The 22711-nt window shown below is 30.7% G+C and overlaps 1 protein-coding gene across 1 annotated transcript; it reads right to left on the minus strand.

Annotated features, from left to right (window-relative positions):
• Positions 1–4560: 4560 nt before the first annotated feature.
• On the minus strand, positions 4561–22494 carry LOC114741646 (probable disease resistance protein At4g27220). Its single transcript, XM_028929932.1, has 18 exons — positions 22433–22494; positions 22254–22317; positions 21964–22185; positions 21421–21561; positions 16351–19011; positions 8890–9415; positions 8718–8800; positions 7290–7400; positions 7077–7193; positions 6852–6992; positions 6675–6749; positions 6530–6589; positions 6308–6439; positions 6076–6156; positions 5616–5759; positions 5415–5501; positions 5222–5300; positions 4561–5133 (listed from the first exon to the last, which is right to left on the minus strand). The coding sequence occupies exons 5-18, from the start codon at positions 19009–19011 to the stop codon at positions 4628–4630; spliced, it is 4803 nt and encodes a 1600-aa protein (XP_028785765.1). The 5' UTR covers positions 21421–21561; positions 21964–22185; positions 22254–22317; positions 22433–22494; the 3' UTR covers positions 4561–4627.
• Between the last annotated feature and the right edge of the window lie 217 nt (positions 22495–22711).

Here is a 22711-nt window from a genome sequence, read left to right on the forward strand (position 1 = left end):
ATAAGTATATGCCTTGAAGGCTATATGTATAATGTTTAATTTCTACCGGTCTTTAAATTTATCATGATTTGTGATAAACAAATTGTTATAAGAATTTGATATTGTGATATTGATAAGTGTGTGATATAAAACTAAATAGATCAAATAGACCCAAAAGTTACTAGTTATATTTTGTTTATTTATATCTTATTTATATGATCTGATTCAATATTAGTTTTGAATATTTTAAATGTTTATAGTACGCTGATTAATATTGAAAAGTTTTGAACGTTAAGTACTTTACTTTTAAAAGTTTATTTTAAATGTTCTTCATCATTTTTGTGTGTTTTCTATATGTCTTGCAAGTTAAATCTATGATACTCATAATTATTTGTTATTATGTTAATGATATATTAAAATAAAGTTTTCTTTCATATTCTTTTTAAATTATATAATTCTTGAAGAACTAGATGTAATAGTATTAATATAGTTCTAAAAGAACTAATGCTGTTTTTTTTATAAGTAGACAAAGTATATATGAATTATGAAGTACTTGGGCTTCCAAGCAAAAGATAGGTTATTGACCTTAATCCAACATATGCTCATAACTGTTTATGAAATATATGAATAAAGGAATCATGTTTGAATGACTCAATCTTGAAGGAGAAAACTGTTAGAATACAAGTATGAGCTGATATTGGATATATTTTTCATAAATGGATATCATCAATCATATATTATATTGAAAAGTTTATTATTGGTAACGAAACATAGTACAGTAAACCAGAAGTTTACTGATACAATTAGATTTATTGTTGGCATGACTTGTTTGATCATCTTAAACTATATAATTATTGAAGATTATGTATTGATATCCATTGAAGAACCAGAAGATTCTTCCAAATAGCTAACATTTTTAAGAATTCGTATGTGCTACTTGTTCTCAAAGAAAATTGATTATAAAATATCACTAGTTATGTTTTGTTTTCGAATGGATCACTACATTTCTGAAAATATATATGGGCCCATTTAGAAGTACATAAACCATACAAGTATTCAATATTTGATAGATGCATCTATATAAAATGGTAAGATGTGTGATTGATATTAATTTGCAACCTGAAGTTTGCAAGATTATTTAGATAAATATTTTCAAACTATGTGATTCCCAAAACTTGATTTTAAAGATGCTAGTGAATTTATATATCAGGTTTTTAATGTTGAAAAGCCTGCTTAACAAATTGATCTTGCAAAATCATTTGTTAATGCCTCCATGAATAGCTTGATCAATATTTATGAGAACAAACTTTTTCATTTTAGTGTTGGCATATTTGATTTAATATATTGTAGCACTTATAGACATCAAGGCAACAAAATTCTCCCAATAAAATTGGTTTTGGTTCAGGAGCCAGATATTTTTTATCTAAAAAATTAAATATGCAATATTTATTCCTACCAATCCACCACAATGCACATAGATGGATATTAAAAGAAAGTTGGGACATATGTTGGGTAAGAACCTCCTTCTTCTTGTTTGTCTCTAAATGGAACAAAACAATGTTCCTAAAAGAAGCAAATGGATTTAGGAGATTTATACTGCATAATTAGTCTATTGTTATTCGATAAAGTTTTCCTAACATAAGGGGGAGAAATTGAATAACTGGAAAAGAGAAAGCATGGAATGTATTATTACTATCAAATATAGATCCTCAAATATATCAGTATGGACCAGAAGTTCATCAAAATTGCATTCATGAAATGCTACAAAGTATTTTACTGACCTGAATAAAAAAATTTTAAATCTCTTATTCCAGCTGAAAATGCTCCAATTATTTTGAATATTAAGACATGCCAGAAGCATGAGAGGTTAATCGGTTCCAATATATATATCTTGAATAAAGAGGAGCATACAACTTAGAAGTTATATTGAGGAGGTATGTACTCTAGAAGAGTGTCAAGACATAACTAATTGTAAAACCCCAGAAAAGGTTCAAGTACCTGAAAAGGAAGAAAGAGATCTCAACAAGTTATGTCACAAAAGAAAAAATGGAACTGAAAAGGTAAAGTTGTCGACAATGATTTTCATAAGAATATCACATGATAAAAAGAGGATCTGACGTATAGATCTATCATACAAAGTAGATATAAATTTGGCCAAGAAGAAAAGAAAAAGGGAAAAGATGTGATGAAAATGTTATTTTGATATGTGAAAATGGGCCTGTAGTCCCAACACATATAAAGTTTCTATAGAATATATAGACATTTATGTGAAAATATAGATTTTCACAAATGATTATGATGAGACATATTACTTTGTGGTGAATATAATTTTACATATTTGAATAGTCTGGCATTATGAAATATGCCTGCTAGATGACCCATAGATGAGGATCATTAAATAGTAAAATTCACATGATAATCCTTGAAGGATTCAAAAATATGCCAGGAGCATATATAAGAAAATCTTTCAATATATAAATTATTATGAAGATTAATTTCAGTATGTACGATCCATTTTATAGTTTTGAATCAAAATATATAAAATTCCCTAAAGAATTTCACTTGCCAGAAGCATACAATTTAAGTTCTTGAGAACAAAGATTAAGTTAAATAAGTTGCCAGAAGGAATCAGGATGTATGTGGTATAGCCGGCTAAGTAAATATAGGTTGAAGAAGTGATATAAAAATGATCTAATTTGTCCATATATTTTTATGAAAAGATCTGAAAGTGAGTTTGCTATAATTGTTTATGTTGATGACATAAATATTATTGGAACTCCTGAAGAGCTTACAAAAGCTATGGATTGCTTAAAGAAAGAATTTGAAATGAAGGGCTTGGAAAGAACAAAGTTTTGTCTTGAATTGCAAATTGAATACTTGAGAAATGAAGATTTTTGTGTATCAAATAATTGAGGCCTTAAAGTGTTTTTATATGGATAAATTACATCCATTATATACTTTGACGGTTGTGAGATTTGTGGAGGTGAATAAAGAACCTTATATATTTTGAGAAGGTGATGAAGAACTACTTGGTCCAGAAGTACCAAATCATAGGTCTAGAAGTACCATATTATATCTTATCAGTCATACATGACGTCACATATCATTTGCTATTAACTTACTGGTAAGATATAGTTCTTCACCAAAGACATTGGAATAGAATTCTAGATTCTTTTTTGATTCACATGCTGGTAATTACAAATGAAGTATTTATCTCACAATATCCAAAAGATGGTGAAATATATATCCAGCAAATTCGTTCAAATAAAAATCTAGCAGATTTGTTCACCAAGTCACTTCCTATTACAATATTTGAAAAGTTTGTTCATGATATCAGATGTCACAGACTCAAGGATATCAATTGATGTTATCAAGAGGGGGAGTTAATTCACGTTGTACTCTTTTTCCCTTGTCTATGGTTTTTCCCCACTGGGTTTTCCTAGCAAGGTTTTTAATGAGGCAGCATCGAATAGTGTATCAGTGAATGTGTACTCTTTTTCTTCTACTAGGATTTTATCCCATAAGGTTTTTTCTAGTTGAAGTTTTTTAATAAGGCACATATCTTATATAATGGACATCCAAGGGGGAGTGTTATGAATATTATAACATGTGGATGTCCATCTCCTTTTCTTCTTCTTCCTCTTCCCCTTCCTCTCAACTTCATCATCAACTCCCACTACTTCCACTAGGCATTAATCTTCCACTACTCTATTACCTTTCCACTATGCCTTTAATCTTGTAACTCCCCCCACTCATATTCATGTGGTTCATTGTCCACTATCTATCATTTAAGTACAAATATAACTTATGTGCAAGACTATGCCTATAAATAAGGCATGCTATTGTATTGTGATGCAAGTGAAGCAAGTGAAGGAATACAATATCATTTTCTCATTTTCTTGTCTACTTCTCTTCTCCAATCTATTTTCATTGTTGGTTAATTTCATAACATTAAATATATTCTAAAACTCAAGTGATTTTTTAATATTATTTTTATTAAATACCATAAACTTCAAGATTATTAATTTTTACTTTCTCTCACTACCTTTATTAAATATTTAAATACGGGCATATTTAAAAAATATATTTAATATTTATTCAAACTATTAAAATGTCTTGTAAAAACAATAATTTTTTTATTCATACAAATATTATAAAAATTTCAAATCATTTTTAATTATATTAAAATATTTCATATGTTAAAAATATGTTATTGTCTAATTTATAAAATAAATTTTTAATTTAGTAATAAATTTATATTTATGTAATAACCGGAAATACAACTATATTGTTCAAATCAAAGACAACCAAGCGGCCTTCCCCGGGGGAAGTTCTATCCATTGCAATCACACCCAATGAAAATATAAAGAGAAGACGTATAATCAGAATCAGTTTCCGATTGAAAAATCAAAGTTGCAACAAAATAAGCACCCATCAAATATGTATTCCACAAATACATCAGTTGCAAATCATTCTTGAAAAATAATGTCTAATTTATGATTACATGAGAATGATAAATAATGTTTGATATATATATATATATATATATATATAGATATATAGATAGATCGTAGCCATCATGGTACCCTCTTTCGGAGTCTTACTAGAATCGAAAACAAATAACAAAGCACAGTAATGTAAAACACACCTAAATGCCAAAGGGTTTACCTTTGGCACTTGCTATGCTTCTGATCATGGTCATATTCTGAATCAGTTTCTTGCGACGCTCAGAGAGACCCAACAACTGAGAATCAATTTCTCCAAGCTTGAACTCCATGGCTTGAATCTCCTCTTTTTCTGCTGAGATGTCAGACACGTCAACGCCAAAAACTTTGGCACGAACTGATTCAACCCAGTCTTTGTCGAACCCAAGAACAATTGCTTCACTTAAGTTTGCCTCCAAGGTTGATTTTTCTGATGTGGTAATCGTATAAGGAGTCTTGGTGGCGAGCATGACCAGAATATCAACCAGTACTCTGTAGGACCAAGCTATTATACGATGGGTTCGATGTTCGCGAGGTAGCAATAGTTGGGGATATCGCTCTAGTGCTTCCGCAAGTAAAGCTGTTTCTCCTTGTTTCAACTCCACAAGTTTGAAAATTTCAAAAATCCCCAGTTTAGGAGACGAAGTACCAGCATAAGCAATCTGTGATTCTGTCACAGGTGAACAAGTTAGCAGATGATTCAAAGATTTTTTTAAAAAAAAAAAAGGTATAATTATCATGTAAAGAAAGACACTTACGATGACGGAGAGAAGGAATGGCTGGGGGGATGATTGCTTCCTCTTGAACATTTGAGTGATGTTCTGCTTCTTTAACAGTCTGCATAGAACGAAATGAGAGGGGGGGGGGGCATTTAGTTGTATTTAATTGGTTCTCTTTTAAAATGAGTAGTTGCTTATGATTGTACTGTGAGAGATAGCTTAAAACACATACAAGGGCTCTTATGAATGGAGTTGCCACTGGTGATGTGTCTGTAGCAGTAGCTTTTTCATCAATTCCTTTTTCTTTTTCCTTAGCACTCTAACAGACATCAAGGTAACATGTGGGCATGTAAACTAACTTGTGCAGACTAAGGGAAAAAAAATCATCCATAGTACTTCAATTTCTGCAATTAGAAAATGGTAACAAACTTACTAGTGCAGAATGTTTTCTAGAGAGGTTATCAATTGGTCCTGTACATTGCTTCCTTGAATCTGAATTAATTGATCCAACTGCTGTCACGACATCATCTTCTGCATAATTCTCTTCAAGACCTCGTTCTGTTGTATCTTTGATGCTCTGAGTAATTTAAAAGTAAGAAGAAATAAGTTGCAGTTTCATATGTCCTATAAGTGCTAGAGTACTACCCTTAGTTTTTGCTAAGTTGTGAGAGACACTTGAAAAGTGTGTGTTGTAGTTCTATTTTTCAGTGTTCAAGAATCAAGAATCCAAAATTTTGTTGTTTAGTCATTAGATGTTGATTAATTGTTAAAAAGAAATACAAGTTGGTCTTAACTTTTATAACTTTTTGACACATTAAAAAGTTCTTGATCAACACACTTAAAATCATTTTATATTGATAATAAATAGAGATTGGAAATGTCAATCGGATTGCCTCTAAATTTGTCGACATTGGAGCCATTGATAGCTGCAAATCATGTTTTTTAACAGCTTCTTTCTCTCTTTCTTCGGAGCTCTGAATAACATCACAAGATAAAATTTCCTATAATTAGAACTAGGCAAAAGTAAACGGGAAAAAAAATGCATCTAGCAACTTCATAATTCATATGGTATCTTATATATTAGTAAGGATAATGCATTTTTCCTGGTAATTATAATGCATTTACTTGTGCAGAAATGGATGATACTCTATTTTGCTTCCTTGAAATTGAATTAGTTGATCGAACTATTATTGGAATTTCCTCTGCTGCATCATCCTCTTGAGAGCCTTTCTCATGTGTTTCTTCCATGCTGGCAACCTACAAAACACACAGAAGTTTCTCTTTTCAATTGTGCTCCTCCATAAATGAAAGCATGCTATGAATTTGAGATGAACTTGGTAAACTTACCAATTTAGATGGATCCAATTGCAAGTCTCTGACTTGTGAAACAACTGAGGAAGTAACACTCTGCAAAAGTACCAGAAGATATGTAAGTATCATGTTTAATTATAATCCTTAGATTCTTTAATATTTTGTGAAGATTCAAGTATACAATAATCATCCTATCTGCTAGCTCCTCCTGGCTTTTCATGCTTGTTTCACTTCTTGATTCCGATGGCTTCAAATCCTAAATCAAGCAATGAATAAGGAAAAAGCCATTTGAGCCATTAATTTAGAATGCATTCCTAATTCTTTATTTCAAAAATGTCATAAAACACTAATCAATAACCAATGGGAACTCTTTTTGGTGAGGAATGATTAATGCTTCTGATGAGTTTCTTGGTGCTAAATCAGCTACCATAGTTGCTGCCACTACATCCTCTGAGGTAGGACCACTTTCAGCTCTTTCTTTTGATATGATATCAATACTCTAAATAACACAGAATAGAAATAAGTATCAAATATTGTAATGATTGAACTTTGAAAGAACTTAGTCCTCTATGTTATAACCTACATTATCATCAAATGGCACATTGGTTTTCTGCGAAGCTTTAGTGGTTTTTGTTTGTACAAGATCTTTTTGTTGGAGCAGCATAGTTGATTCACTTGTTTTGTGTTCACCCTCCAAGTCCTATTTAAAATATTAAATAATTAGCAGAAAACTATTTTGACATGTTTCTATTCCCATCATGTTGAAATCACCTAAATAGTCTATATATAAGCTTACATGTACAGATATCCCTCTCGGTTGTGATTTTGCTGCTAAAGTTCTTGATGCTTGTTTCTTTGAAGCTGAAGGATCTTTGACTTGAATTTCAAGTAATGTTTCCTCTGTGATCTACAATAGAAAAAAGATACATTTTATCCTTAGATTAGTTTTGCTTATAAATATATATGTACATATATATTGTGCATTAAGTCTTATCTTTCAACTCAACAACATATGTTAGGTATTTATGATTTTTTTTTTGACATCCTCAATAATTAACTTTATATTTCTAAATGAGTTGATGAAGTTATTATCTTAACTTTATCAGGTATTGCAGCCTGTTAATTAAATATTTCATTTAAAACCCCTGTTCTTTTTTCCACTAAGCTCAATATACATATGATTCCCAAGCTATAACTTTCCAATTAATGTGCACTACTAAAATCATTGTTCTTTTTTCCCCTTGATCCACAATAACCCATGTTCTTCTCAATAATATATAATAGAGGTCTGTTATGGGATTTTTGCTCTACGTCTCCATATATCACTACTCTGAAGATGGAATTGTTCCAACAGGTTTTTTCTCTGTTTTTGAGCTTTGAGTAAACCTCAAAGGACAAATTTTGTTCAACAAAATTAGATAAAAAAACAGAACAATAGATGACAGAAATTATATAAACAAATTTGAAAACAATAGTAAACTAATACAGATTTATTTTATTGATATCACACATAGGAGTAAGCTCCTTTCATTACTATTACTTGTTATCATTTGTTTGGGAATTATATAAACTAACATAAACTAAGTTTATTATTATTTCTTTCAAATTTTGTTCAACAAAATTAGATAAAAATGTTGCCATTGGTGATTTTGACAAGAAAATTGGTCTTAACACAAATGACAATTTTTTTAAAGTTAATACTCCATCTAGTCTTATTTATAAATTTCAAATTTAAGAAGAGTTATGGTTCATTTTATAAACTTCAATTTGAATTTGTTTTAACATTTAATGTTTTTTTTAGCATTGTCCTTAGTTATTTCTCTCACATCACATTTTCTCACACATTCTCTTTCATCCATTTTCTCATTTATTATAAAGACATATTTGAAAACAAAAATATGTTTCTAACCTATTTATTATTTTTAACTAATTTTAGCAAATTGTTTATTATTCATAAATTAATTATTTGAAACTCATAATAAAGAGCAGAGGGAGTAACATTGAAGCACATTTATTTATGTATTAGTTTCTCTTCCTTTTTTATGTGCACATAATAAATATGAATCTTCAAAAAAAAAAAAACTATGATATTCTAATGTTTTTCCAAAAGTCTTTGCATTAGTTGTAGTATCAAAATTATGAACAGGTTAAATTCACTATTAAAAGAAAATAAACAAAAAAATAATGATTTTTTTTGTTCTTCTGATGAGTCTAATATATATACCTCCGCAAATTCTTGTACAACACTTGCTGTTGCTTGATTTTCTGAATCTTCATTTTTAGGCTCTTCTTGGATTTCACTGATTTCTGCAATAGAATTTTTAATATCATATGAATATTCATAAAAGTAGCTAGCAATTATCAAAATTATCAAAAAACTTTTCCTGGATTTATACCTCGATATTTTGGGCAATCTTCCACATCACATTGCAGATCCTTAAAATCAATTCCTTCACAAATAGAAATAAACTTTGGGAGTTTTCTAAGTATTACCTCTGACAATTTTGGAAATACTTCCCCCATTTTTTCCATCTTCTGCATATTAGCTTGTTTGCATATAAATATTTGCTCAAGCTCTGGGGCTTCTTCTATTTTCAAAACCTCCAACTTTGGAAACATCCCACATGTTGAGATAGAGAAGAGGAATTTCAAGCTATTACAACACTTGATGTTAATTTCCTTTAACTCTGGGAAACAAAGTTGATGCAAATGATCCCTATCACACTCTTCAATGATATCAACTAATTCGTCACATTCTTTTATACTTAAATAGGATAATTGTGGGAGGTTTTTCACTATTGAGACACAGAATATTGCTGTTAGCTTTTTACATGCTATGATGTCTAGTTGTTGGAGATTGGGGAGGCTCAAAATATATTTGGGACCCCTGAATATATGCCTCAACTCACTTAGATTTTCCAACTCCATCATTACAATGCTTAATGTCATGAATGGACCTTCAATTTCCACTCCTTCCAAATTAAGAACCTCTTCTATTTTGGAGTCTCTTACCTCAAGAGTTGTCAGCTTCTGCATGTCCTTGATAATTTTCATCAGGTCCTAATAAAAATAAATCAATTCAAAATTTCAGCATGAATTCAAATTACCCCAATAACAAATTGTGAAAAATCCAATACTGTTATTAATGTATAGATGTCTCAACATGCATTGAGTTATATAAAGAGAAACTTTATTTATGGATGCCTGGAATGCTTACAAGTTAAAGACACATACATATTGATTATACCTAATTATATCGACTTGAAATCATAAAATGTATATATACATGAGAAGCTAATTAATCCATAGTTAATTTCTTCTATAGATAAACTTATATATGGTGCAGGTTTCTTCCAAACTGTTAGAAAATTTTTAAAATTTTAAGGTCATTGCTTTTTTCAGTTAACATCTTGTGTAAAAATCTGATGAAAAAAAAAACATCTTGTGTAAGAGTCTGATGAAAAAAAAAAGCAATTTTTTTCTAACTTAAAAACTAAATTGTTAATTTCTAGGAATGAAAATTCAGTAATTTTTTTGGCCAAAAAAAATTGAGTAATTTCATGTCTTGACATGAAAAGTTTTCATGCATGAAAAACGTGTTCTTGGTGTTCGAGTTTAAATGCTAAGTGATCCCGTTGTGATGAGAAGAAAATTTCCAAGAAGAAAAGGTGAAATAAACAAAGTAATATATATGGACTAGTTATCTTTCAAGCTATTTAGCAGAAATATCTAAATTTTTAAGGTCATTGTTCTTTTTAGTTAACATCTCCTGCAAGATTTTGAGTAAAGGCGCACATGCGCACATATATATGGATGAAAAGCAAATGTTTATAAATGAAAAATAAATTACAAATTTTTATGTATGAAATGTCTTGACATGAAAATTTTGTAAGCATGAAAATATATTCTTGATGTTCAAGTTTAAATGCTAAGCAATCCAAATAAACAGAGCAACATGCAGATCACAGGACAAGAAGTCAAATGTGTTACCTTTGGAGCTTTCACATTCAATTGTATTCCTTGTAAATAAGCCACCAAATCTGGAAAAGATCTTCCGTTGAACTCTTGAAGACCCCCCAAATCAATGCTTTGTAGAGGCGGAAAGCTGAGGTGACATTTTTTCACACCAATATTGTTGATTAACTTTGGCACAACTGTAAGTGATAGTGTTTCCAAAGCAGGGAGATGAATTGTATTTGATAAATGATCTCCATTATCATATTTCCCAAAAATGTATTTCAACTCAGCAGCTCTCCAGATCCTCAAAGATTTTAATTTTTGAAGAGTACCAAAAAGAGACAGGGGAAATAAAAACTCCAACTTGTTGCAAGCTTTGATGCTTAGATCCTCCAGTTTTGGGAAAATGGAGCTATAGTTCATGTCATGATGATGATTATTAGAATCATCTTCAACCACATTAACTAATTCTTCACAACTCCATACATTTAATTGAGACAATTGTGATAGGTTTCTGCAACCAGAGATAGAGAACAAAATATTCAACTTCTGGTTTCCCAAGATTGTTATTTTTTTCAGGTTGTGGAAGTTGAGAACATGTTGGAAGCCCACACTTGGAGTAAGTAGTAGTGTTTCGATGTTAACAATCTCTTGTATTTCAGATTCCTTTGCTCCCTCACTTCTCACATCTTCCATGTGCTTCTTAATTTCCTACAACACGTTTTCACAAAAAGGCAATTCAAAATTTAAAATAATGTTCTCTATTTTGATCCATGTGCTTATGAAATACATACACATTCACCCACAAAACACAAACACACTATATTATTTTTGGAAAATATTTTAAATTCAAATTTGAAATCTTTATAGAAGTAAAGCCGAATCACTTTGACATAATTAATTGTACATGTCTCCATAGGAAAATTATATGAAAGTCTTCATTGTTTTGAGAATGTTTAAATATTTTGTTAATAATATATAATTTATTACATATAATCTTTATACAGAATAAAAATGATGATAAAGTGCATTTTGATTTAAACTGAAATAAAAAGATCAGAGTTAGAGAAGTTGACATTAAATTGAGTGTAATAATTAATATATTACTTAACTTTATCTAAGACTCTGAGGTACAAAATAGACATCAAATTTTAAACCAATAGAATTTCTTTTTGGCCATTCAAAAACGGTTAGGGTGTATGTAACCCCACAATATATAACATCTGATAATATATGTAATCTAGAGGCTTATCTTATCAATCAATATTAGAGTTGTGGGAAAATAGAGTAATTAAGTGAATATAAAATTAAGCAATTGGTATAGGTTTAACATTTTACAAAAATATTATTACAATTTTATATAACAATATATAAATAACTTAAAACGGTTAAAATTTAATCTTATCATTTTTCAGTTGTAATTTGGAAACTATGATTATAAAGCATAATTTTTCTCACTTTTTTGCTACAGTTATGAACTATTCAAATCAAATTTCATAGTTTAAATTTCTCTAGGTATTTTTTAAGTAAGATTATAATAATATTTAAGAAGACGTTAGTTTTTATATAATGATGCCAAAGTTGAAAGAAGAGCAGAGGAGGTTCCCTTGCCTCAGTTTATCCGTAATTTTGGGGCATAAAAGGAGACATCAAACAAATACAACTATTCCAAAATAATAAATATAAAATTAGGAGTGTGAGCATTTTAAAGATCAAATTGTTTTAGTTCAATTCCTGTTAGGTACCAGCTAAAATAATTTTTTTAAAAAACTAATTGAAAATGAACAGAATTATTATATACAACCAAGACGGAAGTTATACGTGTTTGTCTTGTACGAATATAAAATAATCCTTATACAAGATACATAAAAATATTGATAAATTGCATTTTGACATAAACTGAAAGCCGCATGACCCATAATAGTTATATATAAAAGTTTAAAGTTAAAATTTTAAAAGAGAATAAATAGATAAAATATATTTTCATGCAAAAAAAAAAACAGAGCAAGATTGAGACACTAGTAAATAATGAATTAAAAATAGTTACGTACCTTTGGTGCTTCCACAATCTGTAGAGATGGGCACTCGGGTTGATGTTTTCTGATACCAATGCTGATCATATTTGGTACATCACGGAGGTGTAGTGATTCCAATGCTGGAAGATAAATGTGAGGCTCATTTTTTTCATGCTCATTTGACAGACACTCTTCATCATCGTATTTTCCAAAAACATATTTCAGTTCATTAGCTCCCCAAATAAATATAAATTTTAATTCTTGAAGACCTCCGGAAAGAGTGGATGGAAATATAAATTCCAATTTATTACAATCCCAGACTTGGAGGCTCTGTAGTTTTGGAAAGATTGAGGTGCAGTTGAGATGGACATCATCATCCTCTGCCTCATTTGTTATAATGTGCTTCAATTCTTCACAGTCCCTAACATACAGATACTCCAACATGATAGTTGTGGCAATGGATACACTGAATAGTGACTGTAATTTTGAACATGCAACAAGCATCATCTCCCTTATATTTTGTAGGCTCAATGGTTGTCTCATAAGACACTCAGCTGAATGAAATGTTTCAATTCTTTCACTCAATACATGTGATTCCTACAACCAATCACTTCTCTTAGATTCAACCTAGTTATATAACTAATCACTTTCTATCATATGATCATATATCTCAATAACAATCCCATTATAAACTGAGATGAACCGAAAAAAAAAATTAATGTATCAGAAAATACATGAAATATAAAGAAGTTGTTAAGCATCATGTATCATAAGACTCTGATTTATAACGCGTTCAACTGGCAACATCATGCCCACGCTACTAGTCAAATAATAGAAAGTAAAAAAATAAAAAACAAAAAAAGCGTTGAATTAACCAAGAACCCTGCTCATGTTAATGATATGCTGTTATCACTATTCACGTGTGCGTGTGAATTTTTATTTTTCTCTTTAATTTTTACTGAAATGAAAAAATCGAGTGTGTGTAGTTCCAACCCAAGACGAAAGCCGTACGTGTTTGTGTTTTGATAGTATATATATTCCTTAATTTAGTGCACTTAAAAAAATAATTAATATAACTACTTTATCAATTCTGATGAAGACTTATTTTATTGATAAATACTACAGTTGTAGAAAAATTGAGTAATTACACAAGATAAAATTACTTTTTTTCAATTTAATGCATAGAAGAATTCCTTTTTTTTAAATCGCTTGTGGTATTCGATTTTACATCTGACTTGTATTCTTTCGAGATTCTTAAATTTAACTCACTAGAAATAATTTTATTTTTTTTTCCAAGAGCTTTCTGTCATGTACACAAACCTCAAAAAAATCATTTATTGGGTCAAAATCTGTACTTAAATATAGAACAATTTTTTGAGAAAAATTCATATTAAATATTAATTAAACTTTTATAAAGAAAATATTATTTAAATGACTGTTTTTATCAGAACTTAATACTGACGAACCGATGCATAAAATTATAACAACATAAAAAATTTAAAATATGTATAAATAAAAAAAGACTATAAATATAACCTATCATGACTCTCATATAAATTAAAAGAAAAGAAACAAGTGCCATGTCACACTTTCAATAAAACCAATCAATTGGCAATACCGCAATAGTTATATTACCACATCTCCCCTATGTTATTAGATCTACATGCCTTAAAAAATAAAATGTGATTTATAAGTTATTCAACTAATAACTTCCATGCCCCTGATACTAGTCAAATAATAGAAAAATAAAATAATAATAAAACATTGAATTAACCAAAATTCCTGCTCATGTCGATGATATACTACCTATTATCAATATTCGTGCGTGTGTGAATATTTATTTTTGTCTTTCATTTTTACTGCAATAAAAAGACTAATGTTAGACAAATTGACATTAAATTTAGTATAATTAATGTATTACTTCAGTTTATCCGAAATTCTGAGATACAAAAATAGCTGTCAAATTTTAAAGTGAGAATATGAAATGTAGGTATATAAATATGCATCAAATAAACATAACTATTCCCAAATAATGAATATTAAATTGAAACTATCAGCATTTTAAATATCAGAAGAAAAACTGAATTAGACGGGGTACGCAGGCAGCCCCCAACATCTAAGGACTTAATGCTATGTTTGGTACATTGGAATTGGGCCCAAAAAATTGGAAGTGGAAATGGAAGTGGAACCCAAATTTAACTTGTTTAGGGTGTGTGGGTGTGTGAAGTAGGTTCCATCAAATTTGATGGAACTAGGTTCCTTGGGTACACTGGGAATCTGGGATAAGTTATCAGGAACTGAAATTTTATGACCATTCTATCCTCAATTATTTTGTTAATTGACAGTCTTGTCCATCATAATACAACCATATTTTTTCCCTTCTCCCTCAACTGACGGCCTCCTTTGAATGAGATAAACTGATATTGGCTCTGTTTGAATGAGCTTGTTTCAATTTAATTGGTCCTGAGTTTGGTTTTACCGAAAATAGTAGATTTTCCAATAATCCTTCTTTGGACACTTGCCTTGGATGAAGGGGAGGCGAAGAGATATTTTTTCAGAAGGTATTTTGGTATTTTCGTATTACAAATATATATTTTAATTAAAAATTATATCTCAATTCCATCATTCTACTAAACATGTTTTAGGACTCACTTCCACTACCACTTCCACTTTCAATTCCACTTCTATTTTTATCTCCACTTCTATAAAAAAAAAAAAAAACTCTTCCATCATACCAAACGGGGCACAAGTGTTAATGATATACCTGTTATGATGAATATTTATTTTTCTACTGAGATAAAAAGATCAAATCTACGTAATTCCAACCCAAGACGAAAGCCATATGTGTCTGTGTTCTGATAGTATATATATTCCTTAACTTATTAGTGCACCTAAGAAAATAATATAACTGTTTTATTAATTTTGATAAAGACTTATTTTATTTTTCAAAATTAAAATTGTAGGAACATTGAGTAATTACACAAATATAAAATTACTTTTTCAATTAATGCATAGAAGAATTCTTTTTTTAATGGTTTTGAGCTTTATCTCATGCACAGGGACAAACCTCAAGGAAATCATTTATGGAGTTACAATCGGTACTTAAATATAGACTAATTTTTTGACAAAAATTAATGTTAAATATTAATTGATTTTTTATAAAGAAAAAAATAATTAAATTACTGTAAATGTACACTTTATCAAAACTTAATATTAAGGAACCCATAGATAAAATTATAATAACACACACAAAAAATGTATAAATAAAAACGACTATAAACATGACCTACTATGACTATAGTATATTAAAAGAAAAGAAACTACAGACAAAATGAAAGTTTAATAAATCAAATATCACCTTTTGCCATAAAAAAAAAAACATAAACATAAATGTTGAATAAAAAGAGTAAGCCCAAGGTAGCATACCTGTGAGATTGTGCAGTCTTCCAGCAGCAGGGCATTAGAAACTCCAATATTACTGTCTTTCGTTGGGGTCAGAAAACAGCACCCATGAGCCCATGAGAAAGCACTTGTCTTGGAGTTCTTATGTCTCCCCTTCGAATCTTCTTTCGAAACATGAGGCGGCCTTGGCACACATGTCTTGCATTTTTGAAATATGTTAATAAAACTTGGTACTCTCCCAAGGCTCACTAGTGTTAGTGACGGGAGCATGATTTCCTGTTGCACAACTTGGCCCACATTATTTTTATATTCACCAAATATGTACTTTAGCTCCGCGCAATCATATATGTCTAAATCTTTCAACTTGGGAAGGTCTCCAGCTAGAAGAAATGATGATACCACTTCTAATTTGCCACATTTTTTAATTTGAAGAGACTCCATTGCTGGAAACAATAAGCTATGACTTTTTTGATCATCAACAACCCTCATTTCTTCTTCTAAACTCTTATCTGCAATTAAACTTTTCAATTCTGCAAAATGTTCAACTACTAATTCTTCCAATAGCCCAAGACTTTGAGCAATAGAGGGTTTGAAAATTGATGGTTGGAACATTGGGCAGTCTTTCAATTTCAATACCTTCAAATGGGGTAGTTTGAGAGTTTCATCTAAGAATATGTTTTGCAGTTTCCTACAACCCTCTAACTTTAAAATCTGTAACTTCTCAAGAAAGCCTGAAGGCATAGCACCCCCACATAATTCTTTCACATCCACACTATGCAGATGCAACTCAATCAAGTTTAAGAAGACTGTCAAATTAGAATAGTGACACTTATAAGTATCAACAAGGCACTCAATGTCAGCCCATTCATACAAGTAAAGCTTGATTAAATTATCCTTGCCTCCCTCTTCCGCAGGAATAATGTTAGGGACAAGACTTTTCCACCCTTTTTCTCCTAAGTTCCCCAGCTCAAGAACTTCTGCTCTTCCCACAAGGTACTTAAATATGGCTTCTGATATTAAATATTTCAGATGTTCTGAATTGAAGCATTTTAATAGGCCATTATCGTCATTAGCAAAACATTTAAAACCACTGCAAGCAATAGAAAAAAATTGCAATGCAGAAGAAGATATATCAGCAGCAATTTCACTGTCAATTTCTTTGTCATCCTCTGGCTTCCAGTCTTTGACATTGTAATTGCTGACAAAATACAGTTCTTCCAATTGTGAGCATCTTTTAATCACTTGAAAAGGATTGTTCTTTTGAATTTCACAGTTCCTTAATCCCAACCATCTCAACTTCTGTAGCTCCTTGATATCTTTGGGCAATTCAATAATTAAACAATTTTTCAATTCGAGCGTCACAAGACTTTGAAGATTCTTCAAAACAGAGATGTCACCTAATTCCCAACCATCCAAGATAATAGTGTGAATATTCTTTAACGAAAGAAGTGATTGTGACAGTGATTGAGTGAAAAGACGTGACCAAGACAAAGATGGAGGAGTGGGAAATTTTCTACCATATCCAGCAAGTAAAAACAGAATTTTGAGCCTTGACATTCTTGCAAAGAATGCATTTGGATCTTTCACTGGAGCATTTCCACTTATCCAAAGAAGTACAATTTCAAGTTTTGTACCATCAAGTTGATCAGGAAAATCATCAGCACTCCAAAACACAAATCGCTTGTTGGCCTTTAAAGTCATTATTGAATCTGTAATCACCTGAATATCTTCTTTTGCTATCCACTGGGCTACTTCACGAACCAAGTCATGCATTTTTACACATTCTTTTCCCTCAACCTTCAATAACAAAGAAGAAGCTATGAGTTTATTTTTCACTGCAAGTGCTCGACTTCTTGATGCACAATATTCGTCAGCTCTGCCAAAAATTCCTAACCCTATACCAAGTCTAATAATAAGGTTTATAGGAATTTCATAGTCCTCTGGAAAAATAGAACACAATAAAAATAGCGTTTGAGCCTTCTCATCATTTAAATGATCATAGCTTAATTTCAAGCATCTATAAACTGTCACCAAATCTTCATCAACATCAATAAATTGCTTAGAATTTCGTAAGGTTGTTAAAGCTACATTCCATTCACCTACGGGCCAATTTCTTAATGCTCCAGCTAGTGCTACAATTGCAACTGGCAATCCTCCACACTCCTTCACAAAATCTTGTGCAAGACCCTCAGAATCATTACTCCTAGCATGAGATAGAAAAAGTGTCAATGCATCCTCATCAGCCAACGTGTGTAGGCGAACTATTTGGTGGCATCTCATTGCTTCACAAACTTTTGAATGGCGGGTAGTTATTAAAACATAGCAATTCTTGTGATCAGGTCCAAAAGGGATCCCAATTTCGTTAAGATCTAGCTTCTCCCACACATCATCTAATATTATGAGTAATTTTATTTCATTGTCAGAAATTGTAGACCATAACAGCTTCGAGTGATCTGCTTCAACTCTTTGATATAAATCCAAACCTAATGACCTTGCAATTTCACCTCGAATCTTATTGACATCTGGAGGATTAGAAACAACGACAAAGATGACTTTATCAAATGCTTTGGATTCTTCAGCTTGCTTGCCCACTTGTACTGCCAATGTGGTTTTACCTGTTCCCCCCATTCCTTGCAATCCAATCATGCTATGATTTCCACCTTCTAATGCTTCCACAAGTTGCCTGAATTTTGTCTTTCTACTCTCAAAATCAATGAAGTCTTTTGAAGCGTGGTACCTCATACCTGGAAGTTCACCTGGACGAGCTACTCTTTCAAAGTTACATTTTTCAATGAGATCCTTAATGACTTGTGTCTTCTGTGCCAACCTCTTGCCTTGTCGGTATTGCCAATAAGGACACCAACCATAAGACCATGTTTGCTTGATTTTAGTGTTCTCTCGAACTAAATTATCAGCGTCCTTGATCCACTTTTTAACATCAACCTCAATTTGATTATCATTTCTTTTTCTAGCATCTTCAATATCATTTTGCAGTTTTTCTCGTCTTGTATCCAAATCATTGTGGCGTTGCTCAAATTCAAGAACACGAGTCTCGAAATGACGAAAATAATTGACTTCCTTTATGGTTTTATCCAATAATCTCTTGGCAACTTCTGTTAAGATACCTTCCCCAGGACATGCCATCTGGACAGGACATTGAAATTAGGAGTTCGAAAATAATAATTAAAAATGGGAAAAGCTGTGATAATATATACTACTTCTGGTCCTTAATATAAGAGCTAATTAAAAATTTTATTTGATCCTAAATATAAAGTCTCGATCCATTTTGTCTCCCAAATTTATAATTCATTCTATAAAGTATCCCTATTCATTACACTTATTAAAAAGTTTCTATCCAACGATAGTCATGGTTAAAAGGATATTTTAGAAAATTCAACTCATATTTATTACAAATACTAACTTAATAAACTTTCTTAATCTACTCAGATTTATTAAGTAGCTCTCAAATTAAGGATGGGAGCTAATAATATCTTACAACTATGCAACAAAATCTACACTAAGATTTCTTGTTAAGTTAGCGTCTAACTACTTGCATTCTTCTTTTTTGTCAGTGTTTTATGATCCAAATTTGATTATCATTTCGATTTCGTTTGGCATCTTGAATAATATGTTTATGCACTTAGATTTGTTTTGCAACCAAATTGTTGTTTTTTTATCACAGAGTTCTGAAGTGAGCCCCAAAACAACGGAAACAATTAACTTCCTTATAGTTTTATCCGCTAATCTCTAGACAAAATTAGTTGCAACACTCTACAATGCTTATCATCTAAAATGGACATGACATCACCATTTAGAGTCCTTTCATCTGTCTGCTTTAACACTATGACTTTTAAAAATTTCTGATATGCACTTATTCAAACCAATTTAAAACTAAAGAAAACTCCAACTTACTATTATGATTATTGATTAATTAATTTTATTTTAATTTTGAATTTTTTTACAAAAATATTAAAACCAATTATCACATGCAAAAAAAGACATATTCATTGTACATAGCTAAAAAATTACATTTAGACTTTCAGGTCGTTACACAAGTTATAATTACTCTAGGATTTTTAGGTTGATGAAATTTAATTTTTCAATTGACTTTAAAATTTACATACACACTTTAACATCCTAAATTTCAAATATTAGTTAAATAAGTTAAGTTGGGAAAAATTTTGAAAAGATAAGAAGTTCAGGGGCAAAAATATAAATAATGTTAAATATCAGGTCAAAAGTATCTTTAAATTATTTAAGGGCCCGAAGCGATGGAGAAAGATATCCTTAAGGTATTTTTGAGGCCTAAAAAATTTATTTAAGTTGAAAATGCCTCCAAAAGGATTTATTTGGCTAAAAGCATATTTTTGGGGGAAAAAATTTAAGGAAATAAAGTAGAAATAATTATTCAAATTATTTAAAGTCCAAAAAATGAGCAAATATTATGAAATATTTTTTTGGGATTAAAAAATTATGAATAAGTTTAATTCCCAATAAAGGCCTAAAACAATTTTAAATCTAATTTTTGAGAATTAAGGACCTTTTTTTCAAAAAAAATTAAAAAATAGTTAGAGGATGATGATTTTTATCTCTGAAAATTTTAGGAAAATTGTTTTATGAGGAAAAAAACTAATGGGTGCCAAAAATGTTTATATAGTGTCCCTGAATGATTTCTCAAATTTATTTGATAATTTCAGTATTAATAGAGATAAGTAAAACGGTCAATTCATTATTCCAAGTCCAAAGATGGAATTCGGCCCCATATAAATTCACTTTTTTTTTTTTGGGTAGAATATAAATTCAATTTTTGAGGCCACATACAAGGGAGGAGATTTTCAAACTTCAGGATATTGGGCCAATAAGATGTCATAAAATAGGCCACATGGGATTAGTGTGCGTGGAACCCAAAAAAATAAAACATAATTCTCCCCTTCAGTGGACCCCATCTCAGTCTCCAGCTCACTCTCATCTGTGATCTGAATTCAATTCTAGACTGCGGACCCCTAGATGATGAATTTCTCGAGAGTTTTTGACTTTTTATACCTACAACAGATTTATCGTAACCTGAGAACATATTATGGCCATTTCTCGTTTTATTTTTAGCCTATAGGTGTACGCAATATCTATCTCCCAACTGTGTTTTGGAGATGGAGGAATTAATTTCCCATAAAAAAACTACTTAAACTTCTAGTTGGTTCTTTAAAATTATAGAAAACTGCGAGGAAAAACACTATTATCCCTCGATATTGGTGAGCCATAAAAAAAGAAAATACGATAGTAAATAAACTATATAGCAATCTACCTTGTTCAAATATTAGGAATTAATTTACCATAAAAAAATCTGTTAAATTTTAAAATGACAAATAAATAATTTTCATAGATTTTGATCTGTCAAAATCAAAAGTCAAAACCATTGCAAAAGTATTTGATAAAAACATCATTATAAGAGTATTATCTATTTATATTTTTAAAATTTAACAGGTATTTTTATGTCATTTTTCTTATGAAATATAAAAATATCATGAACAGAATTTTATTTCTAGACATACTTACCTCAAGGCCGTTGGATGATGTCCAGGACAGACGAGCGTCTTTTCTGTCTTTTTGCTTCTTTTTTTTTCCTTCAAATTTTTAAAAGCACAATGCGATCAAATAACTAGAAGTTGCTATATGAAGAATCTAAATCCGAACAAACTGCAAAATAAAAGAATAAACTTATCAATAAGATAGGACAATCGGACACACAATTATTTTGACAATGGAAGATAGATATAATAATTAATGGGGGGTAAAGGATATAGAGATGGATGACAATATCGAAACATCATGTCCTTTTATTTTTTATTTTTTCTTTGAACAAATTGAAGATGAAAATTGAAGGGTTGAGTTCAGCACTTTTAAATATTTTTTTATGTATATTTAGCATATTAAAATATTTTGTGGTATATCTAACATCCTGAAATATTTTTTGAAATACATCTAGTGCCTTAAAATAATTTTTTTGATATATCTAGCATCTTAAAATAATGTTTCAGGGTGTTAGATATACTACAAAATACTAGATACATCCTAAAAAAAACGAATGCAAGAAAATACCTTGAGATGCTGATCGATCTTTGCAATTTGTATCCTGAGATTGCAAAGATTTTTTACCAAAGTACGCTCAACTGTTGTGCATCTTCCTCCGTCCCTAGTCTTCATCGACTCCATCCCTCTCACTGCCTTCTCCTCCATCTCCAGTCACAGCCACCTACCCACTGTCCTCCGCCGTCCTCCCATCACCTCCGTCGACCTGCGCACACACTACCACCGTTCTCTCTAAACACAAAGATAAACGACAAGTAAATAAGAGATAAAAAGGAAAAGTAATTAATGAACTTACCTACTTTTGCAGATTGCAAATTGCTTGACGATGCCCTTAACAAGAGATGGACTAGTCTCCTTAGCTTTCTGTTCAAATAAGATCCCTTTGAGAAGGAAAATTATTGGAGATCATAACAGAGATAGAGTTTCACAAAATGAGAGAGAACTTTAAAAGGATGAACCAAAAATGTAACGTACTTACCAGGAAAATGAAGTACTGATATAGCATAGCACACCGAGCACTGGGAAATTATGAGACCTCAATGATGAAGAGTAAATGAAAGGATAAGGATATGAGATTTCAAGTCGTCTTAGATATCCGGTCCCCTCCAGGTCAACTTTACCAGTCTTCCTGATATTATTATTCTTATCATCGATTTGTGATTGTGAGTAGGAGTAAATGTGTTGGCCCAATAAAAATGTTTTCTTTATGCCTTTTAAATATTTTAGTATTAAAGTATATCTTTTTCCCCTCCCAAAT

This window comes from Neltuma alba, unplaced genomic scaffold (genome assembly GCF_004799145.2).
Source record: "Neltuma alba isolate B1F8T4 unplaced genomic scaffold, ASM479914v2 tig00000105_pilon, whole genome shotgun sequence".
NCBI lineage: Eukaryota > Viridiplantae > Streptophyta > Magnoliopsida > Fabales > Fabaceae > Neltuma > Neltuma alba.

Bases quoted from the DNA above. Each gene is read 5' to 3' on its own strand.
- LOC114741646 (XM_028929932.1), bottom strand. From the start codon at position 19,011: ATGGCATGTCCTGGGGAAGGTATCTTAACAGAAGTTGCCAAGAGATTA. The intron at 6,993-7,076 runs GTAGGTTATAAC...TGTGTTATTTAG, and splicing joins ATGTGCCATTTGATGATAAT to AGTATTGATATCATATCAAA. The intron at 6,750-6,851 runs GTTATTGATTAG...TGCTTGATTTAG, and splicing joins ACCAAAAAGAGTTCCCATTG to GATTTGAAGCCATCGGAATC.